The following is a 24,006-nucleotide window of genomic DNA, read 5'->3' on the forward strand; positions in this document are numbered from 1 at the left end:
TCATATTGAGAGTTGACAGCAACAGATTCCAAACACAAATACCATACTTGAAATGAACTCTAGACCTTTTATCTGCTCCTTGTCAATGAAATAACGAACTCCCATGAGGGAATAACATACACCTGGCCATGGAACAGCTGAGCAGCCAATTGTCCAATTACTTTTGGTCCCTTAAAAAGGGGGGGGGCACATATAAAATGTGTTGTAATTCCTACACCGTTCACCTGATTTGGATGTAAATACCCTGAAATTAAAGCTGAAAGTCTGCACTTAAAGCACATCTTGATTGTTTCATTTCAAATCCATTGTGGTGGTATACAGAGCCAAAATGATGAAAATTGTGTCAATGTCCAAATATTTATGGACCTAACTGTATCAGTTCCATTTAAGGTAGAAGGACCACAGCCTTGAATATGTTTCCATGAAAACTCTGATTTACTTCAGAACCACAGTCTGCTTTTATAGGAAGGAGCTCTGTTTCCCAGAACACACCGGAGTGGCCGTCCGTGTAAATCATTGGGACATTCCTACAGATAAGGAACATAACAATAAACTTGGTGTGTAACACTGTCAACAGCCGAGCATTGTGGGAAGCTGTGGAGGACTGGCAGGAGAGGGAGTGGAGACCTCCGCTGACACGTCCAGGCTGCTGGGGTTGATGTGGAACAGGTGTTTGAATCCACCTCAGGATAGACAAACTCATCTTTGGCCTCAAAGCATTGACTCTTAAATCAGAGCTGTCATAAAAAGACCCTACCCGTCAACTTCAGGACCCCACTCCCCCATTCGCACACACACAGTGTTTACCCTGGCAGAGATAAAACCCTACAATCCTTGTTAACTGTGAGACTAATTTATTTTTCCAGTGAAAACATGGCAGACATTCACCAAATATATGTGCTGTATGATTAACATCCTGTACATTCTACAGGTCTAGGTTTCAGCTCATTAAACTGCCAGGAGACAGACCTGTCCAGATAGGATCTACTTTAGTTCCTCGTTCTGAACAGGCTCACCTTGAGGCTGACTCCATCGTTGTAAAGTTTCCTCCTGTTAAAGGACAGAAACACCGAGCATCAATCTCAGGGTTGGGAACCAGACTTCACAAGACTGCTGTGAGGGCTGACTGTTTGCGAGGACTGTGGGACAAAATGAAACACATTCCTACTAAACAACTGTTTTACTCTTTGTTTGTGACTGCAGTCATGAGGACCAAGATTAGGCTGAGCGATTTCAAGCAAAAGCAAAATATCAAGTAACATAGGTGATGGAACAATGCAAGGCCGTAGCCATGGTGTCAACATTGGGGGGGCCGAATAAAATATATATATATTATGATAATTTCGGACAGTGTGCGTGGTTGCCTGTCGTAGCGTAGCACATTTATATTTTTACATCAATATATTGGGGGGGACATTTTGACCAGATTTGAATATTGGGGGGGATGTGTCCCTCCAATATGTATTATGATTACAGCCTTGGAACAATGTATAGACCCCTCTTGACAAGTTTGTTTTACACAAGAACAAGTGCCCCTCTCCTATCGCTCTCTCTCTCTGTCCAGCTGGGGGAGATCATCAGCATGTGCTGACAGGAGGTGTTGCTGGTGCCAGTTCTCCTCGCTCTGTCGTCACTCACGTTTCCTGTGTTACATTCTGCTTCATACAAAAAAAGTTATGTCTCAGAAAGGTAAAACGTTCCAGTTGAATTAAGCAGCTTTATTATCCACTAAGAAAACGCTCCAGTTACATGACTGATGGTTTTACAGATATAGTGGGGAGAACAAGTATTTGATACACCGATTTTGCAGGTTTTCTCACTTACAAAGCATGTAGAAGTCTGTAATTTTGACCATAGGTACTCTTCAACTGTGAGTGACAGAATCTAAAACAAATCCAGAAATCACATTGAATGTTTTTTAAGTATTTAATTTGCATTTTATTGCATGACATAAGTATTTGTTACATCAGAAAAGCAGACCTTAATATTTGGTACAGAAACCTTTGTTTGCAATTACAGAGATCATACGTTTCCTGTAGTTCTTGACCAGGTTTGCACACACTGCAGCAGGGATTTTGGCCCACTCCTACATACATACCTTCTCCAGATCCTTCAGGTTTCGGGGCTGTCGCTGGGCAATACGGACTTTCAGCTCCCTCCAAAGATTTTCTATTGGATTCAGGTCTGGAGACTGGCTAGGCCACTCCAGGACCTTGAGATGCTTCTTACGGAGCCAGTCCTTAGTTGCCCTGGCTGTGTGTTTCGGGTCGTTGTCATGCTGGAAGACCCAGCCACGACCCATCTTCAATGCTCTTACTGAGGGAAGGAGGTTGTTGGCCAAGATCTTGCGATACATGGCCCCATCCATCCTCCCCTCAATAGGGTGCAGTCGTCCTGAAAAGCATCCCCAAAGAATGATGTTTCCACCTCCATGTTCACGGTTGGGATGGTGTTCTTGGGGTTGTACTCATCCTTCTTCCTCCAAACACGGCAAGTGGATTTTAGACCAAAAAGCTCTATTTTTGTCTCATCAGACCACACGATCTTCTCCCATTCCTCCTCTGGATCATCCAGATGGTCATTGGCAAACTTCAGACGGGCCTGGACATGCGCTGGCTTGAGCAGGGGAACTTTGTGTGCACTGCAGGATTTTAATCCATGACGGCGTAGTGTGTTACTAATGGTTTTCTTTGAGACTGTGGTCCCAGCTTTCTTCAGGTCATTGACCAGGTCCTGCCATGTAGTTCTGGACTGATCCCTCACCTTCCTCATGATCATTGATGCCCCACGAGGTGAGATCTTGTGTGGAGCCCCAGATCAAGGGAGATTGACCGTCATCTTGAACTTCTTCCATTTTCTAATTATTGCGCCAACTGTTGTTGCCTTCTCACCAAGCTGCTTGCCCATTGTCCTGTAGCCCATCCCAGCCTTGTGCAGGTCTACAATTTTATCCCTGATGTCCTTAGACAGCTCTCTGGTCTTGGCCATTGTGGAGAGTTTGGAGTCTGTTTGATTGAGTGTGTGGACAGGTGTCTGTTATACAGGTAACTGGTTCAAACTGGTGCAGTTAATACAGGTAATGAGTGGAGAACAGGAGGGCTTCTTAACCCTTGTGTTATCTTCGGGTCATTCTGACCCATCAGTCATTGTGACCCACCGTCGTATTGCGACAGATTTACCGCATACAAAGACAAAGTGAAGCATTTTCTTTTAACCGTTGGGCTGTCTCAGACCCCCCACATTGCAAAGGTTAAAAGAAAATTATTTTAATTTGTTTTTGTATTGGGTAAAATTGGGTAAACACAACAATGGTTCGTTATGAACCTTTGGGTCATGTGACCCGAAGGCAGCACGAGGGTTAAAGAGAAACTAACAGGTCTGTGAGAGCCAGAATTCTTACTGGTTGGTTGGTGATAAAATACTTATGTCATGCAATAAAATGCAAATGAATTACTTAAAAATAATACAATGTGATTTTCTGGACATTTGAAGAGTACCTATGATAAAAATGACAGACTTCTACATACTTTGTAAGTGGGAAAACCTGCAAAATCGGCAGTGTATCAAATACTTGTTCTCCCCACTGTACATACCAATCCCCCCAAACTTGTCTGCCCATTAAATCTCTCTCTCTCTCTCTCTCTCTCTCTCTCTCTCTCTCTCTCTCTCTCTCTCTCTCTCTCTCTCTCTCTCTCTCTCGGTGTCAGGGGTTAGGGCTAGGGTTAAGGCCTCCCTGGTCCTCCCTCCTCTCCATCATCTTAGCTCAGGTGCCCCTTGACACTGAAGCCATGGTAGATCTTCACGTGGACAGCAGCTTGGGTTCAAATTTAGACGTTGAGGATCAAGCAGGGAGGCAGTAAACCATCCCTCTCTGTCTCCCTGCCTCAAAGGCACAGCTCTGTCTCCCTGCCTCTGAGGCACAGTTCTGTCTCCCTGCCTCTGAGGCACAGCTCTGTCTCCCTGCCTCTAAGGCACAGCTCTGTCTCCCTGCCTCTGAGGCACAGCTCTGTCTCCCTGCCTCTAAGGCACAGTTCTGTCTCCCTGCCTCTGAGGCACAGCTCTGTCTCCCTGCCTCTAAGGCACAGCTCTGTCTCCCTGCCTCTGAGGCACAGTTCTGTCTCCCTGCCTCTAAGGCACAGCTCTGTCTCCCTGCCTCTGAGGCACAGCTCTGTCTCCCTGGCTCTAAGGCACAGCTCTGTCTCCCTGCTTCAGAGGCACAGCTCTGTTTCCCTCCCTCAGAGGCACAGCTCTGTCTCCCTGCCTCTGAGGCACAGTTCTGTCTCCCTGCCTCTAAGGCACAGCTCTGTCTCCCTGCCTCTGAGGCACAGCTCTGTCTCCCTGGCTCTAAGGCACAGCTCTGTCTCCCTGTCTCAGAGGCACAGCTCTGTCTCCCTGCCTCAGAGGCACAGGCACAGGCCTCACATCACCCTCACCACCCCCACCTCCCTCACCTCCCCTGGTGAAGCTACGGTCAGAAAGCATACGGTCTGAAGCATCTTCAGGCTTTAACGGCAGTGGAGTGTTTGAGAAACCCCAGATCAACACAACCTGAAGTCAGATGGATGAGCAGTCAGACACAGGATGATGCAGGTCTGACTTCACACAGTAAGCTTCTCAGATATGTTCCATATGCGGCTGGACAGTTGGATGGAAACATACATTACTTTTTGCTTTGAGGAAGAGCTGGCTCCCCCCTGTGGTCATTAGATTCATTACAGGCTGGGCCATGTCATGAACAACAACATGTACAGTAGTAGTAGTAGAATTAATAGTACTGATTTAGGACACCACAGGGATTTTGCTAATAGAAAGAAAGCGATATGCGAAAGATGATGTGTTGATAAAATATTCTCTATTTTCATACATATTGGGTCTTTCTGCTTCCCAGATTCCCCTGGGCCTCCAGCATGCAGCACTGGATCACCACAGCAGCACTGGATCACCACAGGACTCCTGATTATCAAGTCTAGACTAGACCACCAAACCCACCACTGACCTTTCCATGAACCTATGATAATAAGCACGGTAAACAAACAGGGCCAGAAACCTGGCTCTTTACCTTTTGAAAAAATAAACCACAGCACAATGTGATACATTCCACTCCAATAGGGTGTATTACTACAATACGCAAACATGGAGGTTTTCATGACAAGATGGTTTTGTTGAAGACTTATTCTGCTAGAGTTTTTCAACATTCTTTCTCCTATCTTATAAAAGGAACAGTTGTGATAGAACATATCTCATGTTTATTGGTGAAGTTATATAAAAGTAAACCTGCAATGATCACATTCAAACACTCATGCGGTCTCCCTAACTGAGTTATCATCAACAGACTTCAGCAACGGATAACCTGGTGTCAAATATGACTACATCTCCTCAAACACGACACAGACTTTAAAAACTTTATAGTCTAAAAGTATTTCGAATTTGTTTATCCTCCAGAGTCCTGCAGTGAGGTACTCTCTCTACGGTGAGATCCCAGGTGACGCCCTGTCAGGGTACTTCTGCTCTACGGTGAGATCCCAGGGCCAAAACACTCCAGAGAACAATACACACCCTTTTACAAAAACACAACAACAGCATGCCTCTCTGCCTCAAATACAAAAATACACACATAAATACATACAGTCTTGGCTCCAAAGTTTCAGTGTGCACTAGTAGTACTCCAAACCTACAGCCTACCAGATATGTATCAGTCAGACGCAAAACACACACAGTTTCTATGCAATTCTACAGCTTCTTCTTTACCTTTTAAAACTCTGAAATGCACGATTCAATTTCAAGTACTTTCCATCCCGACACACCTCCTCCCACTGTCTCTGAACAGCAAGCTCTTCCTCTCCTCTCTCCAATACATTCTTAGCCTTCAACTCCAAAGCCTGCATCATGTAGTGTGTTCCATGGGATTCATGCATGCAGCAGTGTCACAGACGACTACAGGGACCTGGCAGTATGACTACATGCAGCTGGCATTGTCTTCTAAACAGAAGAGACTCCTTACCATAATAGTCTTAACCATGATGCAAGATATGTTGAATACACACACATAAATACACACACACACACATTCACCCAACAAACAGTACCATTACTCTACATTTGCTTGATAAAACAACACCTCAGAATTCTCACAGACAGACCTTTGATAACAATCTACAGTGATGTTTCTCATTTTTCATGTGTGTTTCAGGAACACACATGACTCACAGCCTGTGCTCAGTCAACATGTTGCTTGACTGAGCTACATGACTTGCGTGTGAAATGTTTGAACTGTTCAGGTTAACTTCCTGGTTGGAATGTCAAGTTGCGAACAGTCAGCTGAATCAAAAAGAGGATTGTAAGAGCCCTGGAATAATCAAGGCTATTAAAATGAGCATCCAAGTATTTTAGCACAGTCCCATTGACACCTGGCATGTTCAACCCTCTTTTGGAATGCTCTCTCTCAGATTCCTTCCTGCCTAGCGTTCTTGTCTGTGGATTTTAGTGGCTTTTTATCAATCCACATTTTTCTCCATTCTTGTGTTCTTGAGAACTTGTTTGACGTCATCTTTCATTGCCCAAGTACGGTTCCAATCCAAAGAACACAAGTCACCAAGAACACCAAAAATACCCGAAAGTGTTCTTGATCCACCCCTTTTATCGGGGATGCATCGGATGGTGACTTGGTCAGCGAGAACGCATCGGATTTCCCAGAAGTCATTGCAAGAACACACGCATCTCAAATCGCTCTCCGTCCCCGCGGTCTTGCAAGACCGTTCTCGGAAGACACTTGGCAAGAACGTTCTTCTCAAGAACGCAAGTACGTTCTTAGCGTTCTTCGGATTTATAAACAGCCAGTGTCTCTGGGGATGGGAGAGAGGAGTTATTGCCTCGCTAGCACCTCTAGAGGGCTGCCAGTGTAGGTGCTGTGTTTCTCTTCAGTCTTGGTTGGTCTTGAGACTTCTCAGGGGAGGGCAAGAAGGGGGCGACAGAGGGAACAGGTCACAGAACCAAGACTCTGTTGGCAGGTGAACTCTGTGACTGACAGGCCGTCCGTCCAATGGGGATGGGTGAGGGTTACCTGGTAGGGGACAAAAGTGCACGTTAGTATGACAAAAACCTAATGAAACAGTTACTGCATTATCAAAGGGACAGGAGTTGATGTGTGTGTTATAATATATTAATGTGTATGTGTCTCAATTTATAATATGTGTGTTTGTCTGACCTCTGACCAGTGTGTGTGTTACCTCTCTCTCAGGGGCAGGGTGGTGTGTGTGTGTGTGTGTTACCTCTCTCTCAGGGGCAGGGTGGAGTGTGTGTGTGTGTGTTACCTCTCTCTCAGGGGCAGGGTGGAGTGTGTGTGTGTTACCTCTCTCTCAGGGGCAGAGTGGAGTGTGTGTGTGTGTTACCTCTCTCTCAGGGGCAGGGTGGAGTGTGTGTGTGTGTGTGTTACCTCTCTCTCAGGGGCAGAGTGGAGTGTGTGTGTGTGTGTGTTACCTCTCTCTCAGGGGCAGGGTGGAGTGTGTGTGTGTGTGTTACCTCTCTCTCAGGGGCAGGGTGGAGTGTGTGTGTGTGTGTTACCTCTCTCTCAGGGGCAGGGTGGAGTGTGTGTGTGTGTTACCTCTCTCTCAGGGGCAGGGTGGAGTGTGTGTGTGTTACCTCTCTCTCAGGGGCAGAGTGGAGTGTGTGTGTGTGTGTGTTACCTCTCTCTCAGGGGCAGGGTGGAGTGTGTGTGTGTGTTACCTCTCTCTCAGGGGCAGGGTGGAGTGTGTGTGTGTGTTACCTCTCTCTCAGGGGCAGGGTGGAGTGTGTGTGTGTGTGTGTTACCTCTCTCTCAGGGGCAGGGTGGAGTGTGTGTGTGTGTTACCTCTCTCTCAGGGGCAGGGTGGAGTGTGTGTGTGTGTGTGTTACCTCTCTCTCAGGGGCAGAGTGGAGTGTGTGTGTATGTGTGTTACCTCTCTCTCAGGGGCAGGGTGGAGTGTGTGTGTGTTACCTCTCTCTCAGGGGCAGGGTGGAGTGTGTGTGTGTGTTACCTCTCTCTCAGGGGCAGGGTGGAGTGTGTGTGTGTGTTACCTCTCTCTCAGGGGCAGGGTGGTGTGTGTGTGTGTGTGTTACCTCTCTCTCAGGGGCAGGGTGGAGTGTGTGTGTGTGTGTTACCTCTCTCTCAGGGGCAGGGTGGAGTGTGTGTGTGTGTGTTACCTCTCTCTCAGGGGCAGAGTGGAGTGTGTGTGTGTTACCTCTCTCTCAGGGGCAGGGTGGAGTGTGTGTGTTACCTCTCTCTCAGGGGCAGGGTGGAGTGTGTGTGTGTGTTACCTCTCTCTCAGGGGCAGGGTGGAGTGTGTGTTGAGGAAGGCCAGCTGTTGCTCCAGGCTGCAGACTCTGAAGGCCAGGTAGCAGGAGGACAGGATGAGGAGCACGATGCTGAGGAGAAAAACACACCTTCACCCTCACATCCTAAACACACCTTCACCCTCACATCATAAACACACCTTCACCCTCACATCCTAAACACACCTTCACTCTCACATCATAAACACACCTTCACCCTCACATCCTAAACACACCTTCACCCTCACATCATAAACAAACCTTCACCCTCACATCATAAACACACCTTCATTCTCACATCATAAACACACCCTTCACCCTCACATCATAAACACACCTTCACCCCCACATCATAAACACACCTTCACCCTCACATCATAAACACACCTTCACCCTCACATCCTAAACACACCTTCACTCTCACATCATAAACACACCTTCACCCTCACATCCTAAACACACCTTCACTCTCACATCATAAACACACCTTCACCCTCACATCCTAAACACACCTTCACTCTCACATCATAAACACACCTTCACTCTCACATCATAAACACACCCTTCACCCTCACATCATAAACACACCTTCACCCTCACATCCTAAACACACCTTCACCCTCACATCCTAAACACACCTTCACTCTCACATCATAAACACACCTTCACCCTCACATCCTAAACACACCTTCACCCTCACATCATAAACACACCGTCACCCTCACGTCATAAAGACACATTTACTATAATAAGAATATAAAACTATATACATACATACAGCTCTGGAAAGAACACTGCACCTTTTTCTTTCCTTTCCAAAAACATTGAGAAGGAAACATTTGTGTGAGAGTTCAACTTGCAGTGGCCTCTTGAACCCCTTCTGCTCCTCACTCAAAAATGTCCTTGTCAATGTTTTACAAAAGGAAAGAAAAAGGTGCAATGTTCTCTTAATTTGTTCCAGAGCTGTATGTATTATTGTCTCCAAAGTACATACGGAGGGATTAAACCTGCGACCTCTTGAAGTGCTCTAACTATAAACTATAGTTTATAACTATAAACTTCTACACATGCTGACTTCAACAAGGGCATGTTCCTTGACCAGAGGACAGCAGGTGCGGTATTGGCTAAAATGAACAGTCATACTGTTGCATAAACACAGAAGCAATCCCACTTGTTACCAGCAGGTGGCAGTAAAACAATAACAGAGTTTTCCAGTAACATGACAAGAGATCTGTGCGTGCAGGTTATACAAAACATGTAGGCTATGTAAAATGCTATATAGGTGTAGCTATTAGTACCTAAATGGAGACGAGGTATTGTCTATAATGTGTGTAAGTGTTTGTGTGTGTTCATTGTGTGTGTGTGTGTGTGTGTGTGCAGGAGTCAGATGTTGTCATGGGTGTGCACAGTGTATGATAATGAGATTGTTCCTGCTGCAAGAGGAGGAAGGCCTGGTGTAGCTGCAGCCGAATAGCTCGTACCTCCATGAGACTGTGTGTCATCATTAGTTACTCCTGCTCCGTGGTGCAGATATTACTGATGTTCACTGTGCCTGGTAGAGATATTACTGCTGTTCACTGTGCCTGGTAGCTGAGATATTACTGCTGTTCACTGTGCCTGGTAGCTGAGATATTACTGCTGTTCACTGTGCCTGGTAGCTGAGATATTACTGCTGTTCACTGTGCCTGGTAGCTGAGATATTACTGCTGTTCACTGTGCCTGGTAGCTGAGATATTACTGCTGTTCACTGTGCCTGGTAGCTGAGATGTGTTTACTGTGCCTTGTAATACAGGCCATTCCTTTACTCTGACCAGCAAAATACTGTTAGAACTATGCGCTTCTGATCCATGAACTTCTGTGATACTTTCTACTTGTACGTCACTTTGGATAAAAACGAAATTAATCAAATGTAACTGTTTCTACAACTGTATCTAGAACTGGGAACATCACTCACAGCAGGATGAAGAACTTGAGCAGCTGGTACTCTAGGTGTCCCAGCTCTGGGGCTGGTTCGGTCAGCAGGATCTTCTCTGTCTCCAGACCGCGGTCTAGACGTGTCATTACAACACAGATCCAGTTAGCATAGCATTACGTTGAATTGAGGTCAATAGGGGTGGCTAAATGCTAACCAGTTCTCATCCCTGGTATTCTGTCAAGGAAGACTAGGAGGAGAGAGATTCACCGACAGCCTTAGCATCACGCTACACTGTACATACACAAACGTTAGCATTGGTTAGCTTGTTCTGTGTGGTAATTTGTCTTCTGCTTTGGCTGTTTTCCTCAGACCTTGTCTGGTTTGGTCTCTCAGCGCTACACCAGAAGTTTGATACCAGAACCATATCTCTCCCCACAGACTCAAAGCAGTACTCCTTCACACAGCTTCACAGCTACAAACACACACCCTCCGGCATAATCCACCAAGCTGTTGAAGGAGAAAACTGAGGAAGAGAGAGTAGCAAAGAATAGATGACAGACATCTGAGATTTAGGCTAATCACTAGCTAACCCTGACTATCTCTAGCTAACACAAGCTAATCCAGACAATCTCTAGCTAACACAGACCATCTCTAGCTAACCCAGACCATCTCTAGCTAACACAAGCTAACACAGACCATCTCTAGCTAACCCAGACCATCTCTAGCTAACACAAGCTAACACAGACCATCTCTAGCTAACCCAGACCATCTCTAGCTAACACAAGCTAACACAGACCATCATAAGCTAAGCCAGACCATCTCTAGCTAACCCAGACCATCTCTAGCTTACACAAGCTAACAGAGACCATCTAAGGTCAGGCAATTAAGTGGCTGTATAAGCATGCTTAGGGTTAGTGAGGTTAGGACCAGGCTCACTGCTAGACAAGGGCTATTACTAATTAACCAGGCTGGTCGTGACCCTAGTTATCAGAGTGAGAGTCAACAGTCTTGTTTTGGAGGGTGGCAGTGTTCACAGGATATTAGCAGCACCTGGCCAACATCTCAACTTGAGGTATGAGGAAAGATACAGTATCGACCAGTCGTACAAACACAGACAGATAAAACTGAGCCCAGAGAAAGCATACATGTCTCACAGTGACCAACCCAGCTTCAACACCCTGGCCCTTCAACAAGAAATAGCTATGACATAGCATGCCTACAACCTGTGTGTTAACAGGAAGTGTAAACTGTGTAAACAGGAAGAGTTAACAGGAAATGTAAACTGTGTAGACAGGAAATGTTAACTGTGTGGACAGGAAGTGTAAACTGTGGAGACAGCTAAAGGCATGCTGCTGCGAAATTGACTTTACTGATGTTTTTCCTATTTTATTCTTATTTCCAGACAATTTAAGATAAGCTGGGAGACCCTGGATTGGAGGGTGCATATGATTGACAGGTGAGGCAGCCCACCAGTGAGCGGAGCCTCTGCGGGGTAGGGCGTGTCCACAGTGCTCAGGCTACTGGTGGAATTTCCCAGCAGGTCTGGGAGGGAGGAGGACACCGAGGGCACTGATGGCTGCCTCCTCCACTTCAACACCGGGGGGAAGTCGGCCACCACAGGGAACTCATCCTGGGGGGGGAACAAGAAGGAACAAGAGGAATATGTTTGGGGATGACCGATAAACACAAGTTGATGTGAAAGGAGACACTAACCTTGTAAAGCCTCCAGAACCACATTTACTGTCATATTAAAATGTTGTAGAGCCTTCACCCAGAGCCTAGGTACACCTCGATCATGAAATAGATGCTATCATAGCATGGCAGCTAGTCAACAAACAGTAGCAGCTGACTCTAGACAGTGTCAACAGTGATGTTTAAATAGAGAGATATGTGGAGATGGAGAGTGCATGTGTGAGTGTCTGTGTGTCTGTGCGTGTGTGTGTGTGTGTGAGAGTGTTTGTGTGTGTGACAGTGTGTGTGTGAGAGTGTGTGTGTGTGTACCATGGACAGGGAGCTGGGTTCCTCCAGGTATAGCTTCAGACTCAGGCTCTTCTTACCGTTCACCTGCAGGAGGAGAGCAGACAGGGTCAGAGTTCACACAGCAGACAGGGTCAGAGTTCACACAGCAGACAGGGTCAGAGTTCACAAAGCAGACAGGGTCAGAGTTCACAAAGCAGACAGGGTCAGAGTTCACAAAGCAGACAGGGTCAGGTCAACATGGTTCTCACAGGTTCAAGTCTAGAGAACCTTAGGTACACCTGCAGTGTACCTGCAGGATCATTCTAGGGCACGTGTCAAGCTCAAGGCCTAAGCTCTTAGTCTACGCTGCTTTACAGCGTGCATTGACCATAATCTACATCTCTCAAAATGCATTTTGAGAGATGTAGATTTTGAGAGATGTTACGGCAAAGTGAGACATCCCGCCTCTAGAAAGCAGTGTACACATCAGTGTTTAACGCAAAGTTCCAAGTTTAACTGGGGGTGAAGGCGAGCATGGTTTGAATGACAGCACTCCAATGCAGCCGGTTCTGCAAACGAAACCCATCCGCATTTTCAGCCAAGGTCCTTGGGCATTCAACCCAAGTTGGTATCGCTCTCAACTTGGTTAGAGTACTCAGCCAAGCTAGATGCATGTTTCTGCTTCCCCTGTCGACAATTTGGAGCCAGAAATGATAAAGACATCACCTTCACTAGACAAGGTTTTACCAATTGGAAAACGGCAATGTTCATTTTACATAAAGCTCAAAAAGCTATTTTGCGCTCAAATGAAGGCCTAATAATTTCGCTCAAGGGCTATGCACGCTTGCATTCACTGTGGAAGTCCCTATTTAGCACCACATCACACCCAGAATACATCCTAGGTTTGAGCTAATCCCCGAATTTGTACAACGTCTGGCTCCGCACCTGATTAACACTCGGATCTTTAAGCAGTCTCAAACATATAAAAAATTATAGGATCCCTATATTAGACAATAATTAAAAGTCGGACTGCAATCGCAGCAGAATATGTCCACCAAAGCTACAGCTAAAAGCGATATTTTTACATCGTAAACATCGGTACATTGTAGTTACAACTGGCCCTTTGAGGGCAACCATAATGCTGATGTGGCCCTCGGTGAAAATTAGTTTGACAACCGTTCTAGAGGGTCACTTGCAGCATCATTCTAGACGGTCACTTGCAGGATCATTCTAGAGGGTCACTTGCAGGATCAGCTCACCTGCAGGTGTGTACAGATCCTCCGGAGGACATCGTAGACGCTGTCCCTGGACAGCAGGGACACGAACACGTACTGCAGGACGATCACAACAGAAACAACACAGTCAGCTGAAGCTTCGCTGCTCTGAAAGGGTTCAGCGAAACATGAGAGTCTGACATGTTGGATATTAGTAATTGTAATCTCTCAACACACTTGATTATAATCAAGTGTGGTGTATCACCCAGTTACAGTAGCCTCTACACATAATCAAGGACAAGACTGATCTCAGCTAGAAGTTTGAACTGTCTTCACTAACAACCATAAGGTCCATCCATAAACCACCTGGCTGTTTGAACGGCACTGATAGATCACCCCTATCTGACCCCACAGGAAATGACCCACTATTCAAACAGGATTGTGCTTTAAAAGCACCTGCTAACTGAAAACATGCTTAAATGTAAATGGAGACACTACTCACTTTTAAATCAGATACTTTGTATGAGAGATTTGTATTTATTATTTGCTTGCCAGGCAATGTTAGCTTTGTGGATGTTCTATTTGGGGCTTGTGTACAGAGACAACTCTCTGAAGACAGCTCTGTCCTCTGTGGCCTGCATACGTCCAGCCTTATCCAGCAGGCTGATCTACTGAACACTGTGCTCTATTAAACTTTGGACAGACTAGCGACGCAGGAATCCTGCAGGTTGTCTGGATTGCTCCTTGAGGAGCTCTGACGAACGTAACCCATGTCCTGTGCCCCTGGACCACAGGACATGATGACTACGCTACGTTTCACCTGAGCTGGCCTGGCTTACAGCTGAGAGCACTACAGCAGGAAACTGGAATCAAATCATTCAAGGAAGGAATTTGTCAAAGGCAGGCAGGAAGGAAGGCAGGAAGGCAGGGGGGAACCATGGGGAACCAGGGGGAACCAGACGTGTCCTACCTTCTGGCTGGTGTCGGTGGTGATGGCCAGGCCGTTGGGCACCAGGCCCGCGGTTCGATGTTTCTTCACCAGCCGGACAGACACCACCGGTATGGCCACCTGCAGGAGCAGCACACACACTACTTACACTATTATAATGTCATGTGACCTACGTTTACAAGTCTAGTATTAAAATAATATAATAATATATTCATTTAGGAGATGCTTTTATCCAAAGAGGAGGAGGAAGAGGAGGAGGAAGAGGAGGAGGAAGAGGAGGAGGAAGAGGAGGAGAAAGCTGGTGATTGGCTCCAAAACAAACAGTGGGGGGTGGGGTGGAGGGACAAACAACAAACTAATCTGTGGACCAGCTGGAATGTACACATACACACACACATGCACACACACGCACACACATACAAACACACAGGGAAGTGAAGGAAGCTAGAGGAGCAGGAGGTCAGACTGGTACCTTGATGTCCTTCCCAAACAGGTTGGCGTAGAAACACAGCCAATTGCGTGAGATGTAGAGACGCCCCTGCAGCAGGATGTCCCTGAGGAGAGCACAAGAGTACACTGGGGAGAGACAGGACAGGTGAGACCTGGAGCACACACACACACATATACATGACACATATATAAACACACGCACACACACCTGTGTTAAGCTAGGGGTGCTTCGTAGGAGAGCTGGTCTGTGTCTCACCTTTCATGAGGATCTCCTCCTTGGGAACAGTCTGGAAGAGCTTGTGATACTGGGAGTTGTACTTGCTCACCGTCTGTCGGGAGGGAGGAAGAAGAGGAGGAGAGGAGAGAGGGGAGGAGGAGAGGAGGAGGAAAGGGGGGACGAAAGAGGGGAGGAAAGAGGGGAAGCGGAGGAGAGGAGAGGGGGAGGAGAGGAGAGGAGAGGAGGAGGAAAGGGGTAGGAAAGAGGGGAGGGGAGGAGAGGAGAGGAGGAGGAGAGAGGTTAGGGGGAGGAGAGGTGAGAAGAGGAGAAGAGAGGGGGAGGAAAGAGGAGGAAATGGGTGAGGAAAGAGGGGAAGCGGAGGAGAGGAGAGGGGGAGGAGGAGGAGAGGAGGAGCGGTGTAAATCCAGTTTTAACTTGGTCTTGATTCTGATCTTGTGGTCGTGTCCAGTCCAGTCTCACACACACACACACACACAACCCTATCACAATGCTGCTCAAGGTGGCTCTAACCTCCATCGGCTATCACACATACAGTCTTCCTGTGTCCTGTCAAGTCTCACTTCTGATCTACCCCCTTCTTGTCAGAACACCTCCCCTTCCTGCCTGAGCCCCTCCCCTTCCTGTGTGGTCTCCTCTCTCTCCAGACAGCAGGTTCCCTTGTTTCCTCCTCCTGGACAGGGAGCCAGGTGCCTCTTCCCCGTCTGAGTGGACGTGTGTTAGAACAGACTCTGACGGCCATGTGACCACAGGGGAAACATCCAGAGGGATTTACACAATTAAAAAGACCTGTGAGATTTACCATATTTTACGGAAAATAAGCCATGGCTTGTACTCCTATTTTACAGTTTTCTTGTGCTTGTGCATCTTATATTTCGAAGCGGCTTATAGTCCGGTTTTAGAACAAATAAGTGTCTTCGTCTCAAGATCTCTACAGATCATGCAGCTAATTTTATGCTCAACACTTTAACGGGTGCTTATTACTTGAAAGAGGAATTATTTCATTTCATAATAATTTCAGTTAATCAAACAGCTGCAAGACCCAGTGAAATGTTATAGGCTAGCTAGCAAAATAACGCTAGCATCACTAACAACATTACTAATTCAACTTTGGTAGTCTAACCAAGCTCTTTGTAAGTTTGTTTTAGATATAATTGTATATGATAGTGTGGACAATAAGACACGGACGCGGTCTCTTTTCATAACTTGTATTTTACCACTGCTCTTCTTGACATCGCAATTCGAACAGCCCTCATTGATTTCACGTAATTCTTTCAGCATCAAGCCTACGGCAACTCCCGGGGGACAAAACACCCTTGTCCATTGTCACATGGAAAGGTCTGCTACAGTAGGCTATCCTCAGGATTTGCAAGCTAGCTAAACTTATAATATATCAAAAATAATTTTGTAGACATAACAATGGATTCTGACACTAAATGAGTGACTTGGCTTTATTTCTGGACATAGTATCCACAACCCAAGTGTGTAACAGTTACACAATGCTGTAAGATATATACTTGTGCATTGCTCTTGGTACCCAGAATGCCCTGCGGCAAGCTGAAAAGCTACTAAGTTAAGGGCATTAGCTTAGTTAAATAAGCATTGTTTGGAGTTCTATTGTTGTGTTCGTTCTGTTTTGATATTATATTATGCTATGGTCTATATAGTTTAGATAATTTTAGTGTTCACCCTGATTGGGAATGTTGTCTAGTTAGACCGCTATCCAAGCTGTCCGCAGCTACAGCATGAATGTGCAAGTAATAATTTGTGAGCATTGGTCCGTGCAACGGCAACGTTGTTTGCTTATAAAGTGCGTCTTATATTCCGGTGCGGCTTACACTCACATTTACAAACGTAAAGTGCTCATTCTGGGGGGTGTGGCTTGTACACTCAGTGTCTCAGTCTGGAAGTGTGTGTGTGTGTTTGTGTGCATGTTTGAGTGTGTGTGAGTGTATGTGCGTGCATTCAGACCAAGAGTTGAATAGATGGTTTGATGTAATTTGATCTGATTCATGCATAAATGCACGTTCTGTTTGTACCAATTGCGCGCACGCACGCACACACGCACACACACACGCACACACACACAGACACCTAAACAAACACAATATCTCTCTCTCACACACACACGCACACACACACACGCACACACACACACACACACACACACACACACACACGCACACACACACACGCACACACACACACAGACACCTAAACAAACACAATATCTCTCTCTCACACACACGCACACACACACACACACGCACACACACGCACACACACACACAGACACCTAAACAAACACAATATCTCTCTCTCACACACACGCACACACACACACACACACACACGCACGCACACTCTCACACACACACACACACACAGAAAAAAGAGAAGATAAAGCAGTACTCACCGAGCCCCGGTAACATTTCTTCACGTCTTCATAAGACAGGTCATCGATGAGCTGCAGTCTAGAGAGGAGACACACACAAAGTTGAAACCAGACACACACATATACTCTCCCACGCACACACACAGACACTCTCCCCCCCCACACACACACACTTACAAGAAGTTGAAACCAGACACACACTCTCCCACACACACACAAGAAGTTGAAACCAGACACACACACACACTCACAAATTCCTAGACAGACAGCCCAACCAGACAGACACACCATCTTATTAATAAACAGCAGCCATGCAAACAGCCATGCAAACATAAATGCAAACATTCCCATGAGGTTTAAACCAGAGGAGGCCTAACCCTATACCTCGGAAGGGCTGGATGTAAATGTTTTGTAGAACATGTAAAGTAAGGTAGATGCAAAGTTGAAAAAATCAAGTAAAGGACTAACTGACTATAACGTCAGTACCCTGACTCACTCACCTAGCAAGACCCTCAACCCAGGACCAGGCACACAGCCAGGCAGCCAGACTGACTCCTGTCCAGGTGGTCTGTCACCTTGCTGTACACTCACAACAGTTTGAGACTGTTTTAGGAGGAGGATGTAGGGATTCACTCAGTGGGCTGAATCAGACTGGTTGAGGCCAGTTGGCCTCGCTGACAGGCTACTCTGTCACTTTCAATCTCTTCTGGCTATTCACATACCTCTGTGGTCAGGTGGCTTTAAGAAGCCGCAGTGAGATAAGTTGACCATGGAGCAAGTTTTCCATGACATCACAGCAGCAGAAGGACAGGCAGACGACTTCTCGTAAACATGAATCAGTTTTATGAGAGTTGTAGTGTGGAGTCAGTGTGTGTGTGTGTGTGTGTGTGAGTGTGTGTTGACACAGTGACTATATATACATGCTGTAAAGCTGGCTCGGCTCTCCTCGTTATAACCCCCCCTGAGGCTCCATGCCTTCTGCAGAGCCCCAAAACACACCAGGTAGGTCCCTGCAGAGGAACACACTGCTCTGTCAACCAACCCTGAACGTGGCACCAAGTTAGGTAGGTTCATAACATCACCAGTGTGAGTGCTGCCAACATCCCCAGCCCTCCTCTCTCTCCTCGGGGTGTCGGGAAGCTGAGGGCAGCAGAGCGTGTTCCAGCCTGTTCACCCTCCCAGATCCTCCTGACCCAGGCTGACTGCGGAGGGCGTCAGCACCATCTGCCCGGCCGTCTCAATGCCTCTGAGAGGTCAGCTGGTGTTTTGAGTCCTCATGTCTCTGATGAGGACAGTACCAGACTAGTTTACATCCTCCTGCAAACGCAGACTTCAGGAGACATCAGGGAGGTGTGTGTCTGTTATGATAGCCCAGATAGATGACATTCCAGCTAAAGCAAAACTGATCCAACAGGCAGTTAGAGGGTATTCTATCCTTCACAGGATTTGTACAAGAGAACTTATTTGTATGAAACGTGTCTGTAGGCAATACACAGAAAGGTTTCTGTGTTTATATATATGGGTTTCAGTGTGTGTGTGTGTGTGAGAGAGAGCTCACAGTGAGTAGGTGTGTGTGTGTGTGTGTGTGTGTGAGAGAGCTCACAGTGAGTAGGTGTGTGTGTGTGTGTGTGTGAGAGAGAGCTCACAGTGAGTAGGTGTGTGTGTGTGAGAGAGAGCTCACAGTGAGTAGGTGTGTGTGTGTGTGTGTGAGAGAGAGAGCTCACAGTGAGTAGGTGTGTGTGTGTGTGTGTGTGTGTGTGTGTGTGTGTGTGTGTGTGTGTGAGAGAGAGCTCACAGTGAGTAGGTGTGTGTGTGTGTGTGTGTGTGTGTGTGTGTGTGTGAGAGAGCTCACAGTGAGTAGGTGTGTGTGTGTGTGTGTGTGAGAGAGTAGGGCGTCTCTCTGTGGAGATGAATACTCTCCTCAGGTGGCCCTTCTGTTTTTCCCACAGAACACACACACACTTGTGCGCACACACACACTCGCGCACACACACACACACAGTATACACACACACATAGTACACACACACACTCACAGACCCAGCTCTGTCTATTCAGTCAGGCCTGAATGCTCCTCAGTCCAGGTCTATTCAGTGTGGCCTACATACACACTGCATCTCCGTTACATACACTCACACTGGAGAGAGAGGAGAGAAGGAGAGAGAGAGAGCAGGAGAGAGAGAGAGAGAGAGCAGGAGAGAGGAGAGACAGGATGAAGGTGGGATTGAACAGTCCTGGTGACCAGGGATCCTTCTATTGGGAGTCTGTCTGCTGCAAACATCGAAGGAATCCATAGGAGATAACAGGCCATCGAAACGTCATCATGGAGACTGTGTGTGGAGTTGGGCGTGAGTGTGTGTGGAGTTGGGCATGAGTGTATGTGGAGTTGGGCATGAGTGTGTGGAACGGCGTAACTGCATGTGGAGGTTGGTGAGAGGGTGTGTGCTTTCAGTAGTCTGCCAAACTGGCATTACTGTGATTTGTGTGACTGCATGTGTGTATGTGTGTATGTTTGTGTGTCTGTGCATGTGTTTGTGTATATATATGTATATGTATGTGTGTGTGTATATGTGTGTGTGTATATATGTGTGTGTGTGTGTGGCTGAGTGCTGTAAACAAGCACACCAGAGGAAGCTTGTCCTGGCAGCACCGGAGGCAGCCTGTCCTGGCAGCACCGGAGGCAGCCTGTTCTGCCAGCACCGGAGGCAGCCTGTCCTGCCAGCACCAGAGGCAACCTGTCCTGCCAGCACCGGAGGCAGCCTGTCCTGGCAGCACCGGAGGCAGCCTGTCCTGCCAGCACCGGAGGCAGCCTGTCCTGCCAGCACCAGAGGCAGCCTGTCCTGCCAGCACCAGAGGCAGCCTGTCCTGCCAGCACCGGAGGCAGCCTGTCCTGCCAGCACCGGAGGCAGCCTGTCCTGGCAGCACCGGAGGCAGCCTGTCCTGCCAGCAACAGAGGCAGCCTGTCCTGCCAGCACCGGAGGCAGCCTGTCCTGCCAGCACCAGAGGCAGCCTGTCCTGGCAGCACCAGAGGCAGCCTGTCCTGGCAGCACCAGAGGCAGCCTGTCCTGCCAGCACCAGGACACTAATAGAAAGCAGCTCCCTACAGCAGCCCAGCGCCCGACTGCTCCCCGGAGAACCAGGAAAGAACCAGGAGAGATCTCTGTCTCTCTTACAGTTTATCCCAATTGCTAAAACACATTTATTGAAACTGTCACCCATTTTTTGAAACTGTAAACACAAAACCAAATCTTCCAAACTACATTTACGAAACCTCTGACTCTTCTGGCAAAATCAAACACTCCCCCCTAAACCATTTACAGTAATCTGTGCTCAAAATCAAACAATGCTTTCAGATCGTAAAAAATGGAGAACACAGCATCCAGGACATGTAGTTACATGTAAAGAAAAATGTGTTTATGTATGCATAGTAGGCATGGGCCGGTATCAGATTTCGACGGTATAATAACCTTGAGAAAAAATACCACGGTATCACGGTATTGTGATTACAGCTCTAAAATATTTTTGTTGAACACAATATATATTTTTTTTAAGCAACATATAAAATTGTTTGAACAGCAGTAAACATGTCTAGTGAAATAGTTCCATTCTTAGTTGTTTTTTTTTACTAAAAAGAACAATACATAATTATTGTTTTTATTTAACCCTTGTGCTGCCTTCGGGTCACATGACGCAAAGGTTCACAACGAACCATCGTTGTGTTTACCCAATTTTACCCAATACAAAAACAAATCAATAGAATTTTCTTTTAACCTTCGCAATGTGGGGGGTCTGAGACAGCCCGACGGTTAAAAGAAAATGTTGCACTTTGTTTTTGTATGCGGTAAAGTTATCACAATACGATGGTGGGTCACAATGACTGATGGGTCAGAATGACCCGAAGATAACACAAGGGTTAACTTATACACACACAGACGGTGGAAGACTTAAATAAAAGTATATACGTGAAACCAGCTAAATGTAGGCCCTAATTTTTGTACTACTGTAAATTGTAACAGAAATGTAGTAAAACTCTTCAATTGGGTTGAGAAAAGGGCTGTATGGTGGAAGGCAAACATTTACAGTAAAACATGCTGGTTGATGTTGAACTATTCTTGTACACGGACACCACGGTGAAAGCTGACATTGTCGCAAACCAGCATTAGAAACAAGCGTGAACAATTTTGAGTCATTGTGTTTTACAGGTGACAACTGTGTTGTAGTTGTGTTTACTGTTTGCCACCTGTGTTTACAATTTTTCAGCACAAGTGCATCACAGTGCAAAATGTTTTTGTGAATGAAAATGTGTTTTAAAATTTAGCAAAAAGAGTGACTGATTCGACAAATGAGTTTAGGCCACTGATAATTTGGTTCAGAGAATGTGGTTTAGTGTTTTAGCAATTGTGAAAAACTGTAATGCCAACTCACACAGAGAATGTGTCTGAGGTGGTTCTCTCAACCTGATGTTCTGCAGCTGATGTTCTGAGCTGATGTTCTGCAGCTGATGTTTTGAGCTGATGTTCTGAGATGATGTTCTGCAGCTGATGTTCTGAGCTGATGTTCTGAGCTGATGTTTTGAGCTGATGTTCTGAGCTGATGTTCTGCAGCTGATGTTCTGAGCTGATGTTCTGCAGCTGATGTTCTGAGCTGATGTTCTGCAGCTGAGGTGAATGTCTATCTGAGGCTGTGGCATGCTAAATCCTTACTGTTTAAAGCATGGACAAGCATTATGTTGAATGTAGTGTAACTCTAGCTACAGGGCTGTTTAAAGCATGGACAAGCTCAGCTGAAGGCTAGCGGTTCACTGTGGTGTGTGAGGGAGGCAGGTGTGTGTATGTGTCAAGGGGAAGGGAGGTAGCAAGTGTGTGTGTGTGTGTGTGTGTGTGTGTGTGTGTGTGTGGGAGGCAGGCAAGCAGGTGTGTGTGTGTGTGGTATCTAATCCCCAAATGGAAGATGACAGCATAGTCATTATTTCCAGACGCATGGATCCTGGCTCTCTCTGTGACTTAACTACCGTGTGACGGCTTGGTGGCAGAGAGTGTGTGTGTGTGTTTAGGTGTGTGTATCTCTTTGTGTGTGAGTGTGTATCTGTGTGTGTGTATCTTTGTGTGTGTGTGGGAGTGTGCGTGTGTATCTTTATCTGTGCGTGTGTGACACTCTCTCACTTTCTCTCCCTCTCCTCATCTCTTCTCTCTCTCCCTCTCCTCATCTCTTCTCTCTCTCCCTCTCCTCATCTCTTCTCTCTCTCCCTCTCCTCATCTCTTCTCTCTCTCCCTCTCCTCATCTCTTCTCTCTCTCCCTCTCCTCATCTCTTCTCTCTCTCCCTCTCCTCATCTCTTCTCTCTCTCCCTCTCCTCATCTCTTCTCTCTCTCCCTCTCCTCATCTCTTCTCTCTCTCCCTCTCCTCATCTCTTCTCTCTCTCTCTCTTCCTCTCACTCTGCGCCTTCAATCTGCTTTTGCCTTTTCCCTCCCCTCCTCCGATATTGGTTACATAACAAAGTCTGCATCCCAGTCTTGTAAACGTGAGAAGGCTGCACGTGCTGCAGGCTGACGCTCTCTCTCTCTCTCTCTCTCTCTCTCTCTCTCTCTCTCTCTGTGTGTGTATGTAAGTGTGCATGTGTGTGTGTGTGTGCTTCCACCAAAGGGGGCTTTCCACCCCCTCTCCCTGTATCGTTCCACACACAGTACTGCTGCCCTTTCATCTGCTGCCAGACTGTTTCTCTCTCTCTCACACACACACACACTCACACCACACACACACACACACACACCACACATACACAGAAGCTCACAGACAAGCAGCAGAGAGCCTGACTGTGTGACTAGAACATCACACAGTGACGTAAAGATCCATCAGAGAGACTCCCAACTCCAGCTTCCGTCACTAAGAAACAAGCCATGCCTGGAGCACGGCTGCTGCATGCCTGGAGCACGGCTGCTGCATGCCTGGAGCACGGCTGCTGCATGCCTGGAGCACGGCTGCTGCATGCCTGGAGCACGGCTGCTGCATGCCTGGGGAGCACGGCTGCTGCATGCCTGGAGCACGGCTGCTGCATGCCTGGGGAGCACGGCTGCTGCATGCCTGGAGCACGGCTGCTGCATGCCTGGGGAGCACGGCTGCTGCATGCCTGGAGCACGGCTGCTGCATGCCTGGAGCACGGCTGCTGCATGCCTGGGGAGCACGGCTGCTGCATGCCTGGAGCACGGCTGCTGCATGCCTGGAGCACGGCTGCTGCATGCCTGGAGCACGGCTGCTGCATGCCTGGGGAGCACGGCTGCCTGGGGAGCACGGCTGCTGGAAGTATCCAGTGCGAGGGAGGATCTCCAGCCAACCTTCACCTGTGCTGTACTAACATGCTGCTATCATCATCATATATCATCGTCTCCTGAGCTCCTGGTTCCTGTCCTGCATGTTCTACAAAGATGTTTCCCTGCTCACAACACACCTGATTCACACGGACAGGTCGTTATGAAGCTCAGCAAAAGCCTGCTAACGACCCGTTCATTAAAATTATGTGTGTTGGAAGAGGGCTCCCTGTGGACCCGGGCTGAACACCACCGTCTGCAGGCTGCAGCTCTGCAGG

The 24,006-nt window shown here is 47.1% G+C and overlaps 1 protein-coding gene across 2 annotated transcripts in view; it reads right to left on the reverse strand.

Annotated features, from left to right (window-relative positions):
- Positions 1–4,961: 4,961 nt before the first annotated feature.
- The window catches only part of LOC134020708 (GRAM domain-containing protein 2A), a 28,246-nt gene continuing 9,201 nt past the window's right edge, over positions 4,962–24,006 (reverse strand). The window contains exons 3-12 of one of the 2 annotated variants that reach the window (XM_062460896.1): positions 17,446–17,503; positions 15,051–15,123; positions 14,817–14,920; positions 14,366–14,464; positions 13,441–13,512; positions 12,224–12,286; positions 11,693–11,852; positions 10,262–10,355; positions 8,293–8,400; positions 4,962–7,060 (exon numbers count right to left, since the gene is read on the reverse strand). In XM_062460896.1, the coding sequence (XP_062316880.1) occupies positions 7,057–7,060; positions 8,293–8,400; positions 10,262–10,355; positions 11,693–11,852; positions 12,224–12,286; positions 13,441–13,512; positions 14,366–14,464; positions 14,817–14,920; positions 15,051–15,123; positions 17,446–17,503 (835 nt within the window). In that variant the 3' untranslated portion in view covers positions 4,962–7,056. Of the gene's footprint in view, positions 7,061–8,292; positions 8,401–10,261; positions 10,356–11,692; positions 11,853–12,223; positions 12,287–13,440; positions 13,513–14,365; positions 14,485–14,816; positions 14,921–15,050; positions 15,124–17,445; positions 17,504–24,006 lie in introns of both variants that reach the window. The other variant, XM_062460897.1, reaches the window with a different exon arrangement.

This window comes from Osmerus eperlanus, chromosome 5, assembly GCF_963692335.1.
Source record: "Osmerus eperlanus chromosome 5, fOsmEpe2.1, whole genome shotgun sequence".
NCBI classification, from domain to species: Eukaryota; Metazoa; Chordata; class Actinopteri; order Osmeriformes; family Osmeridae; genus Osmerus; species Osmerus eperlanus.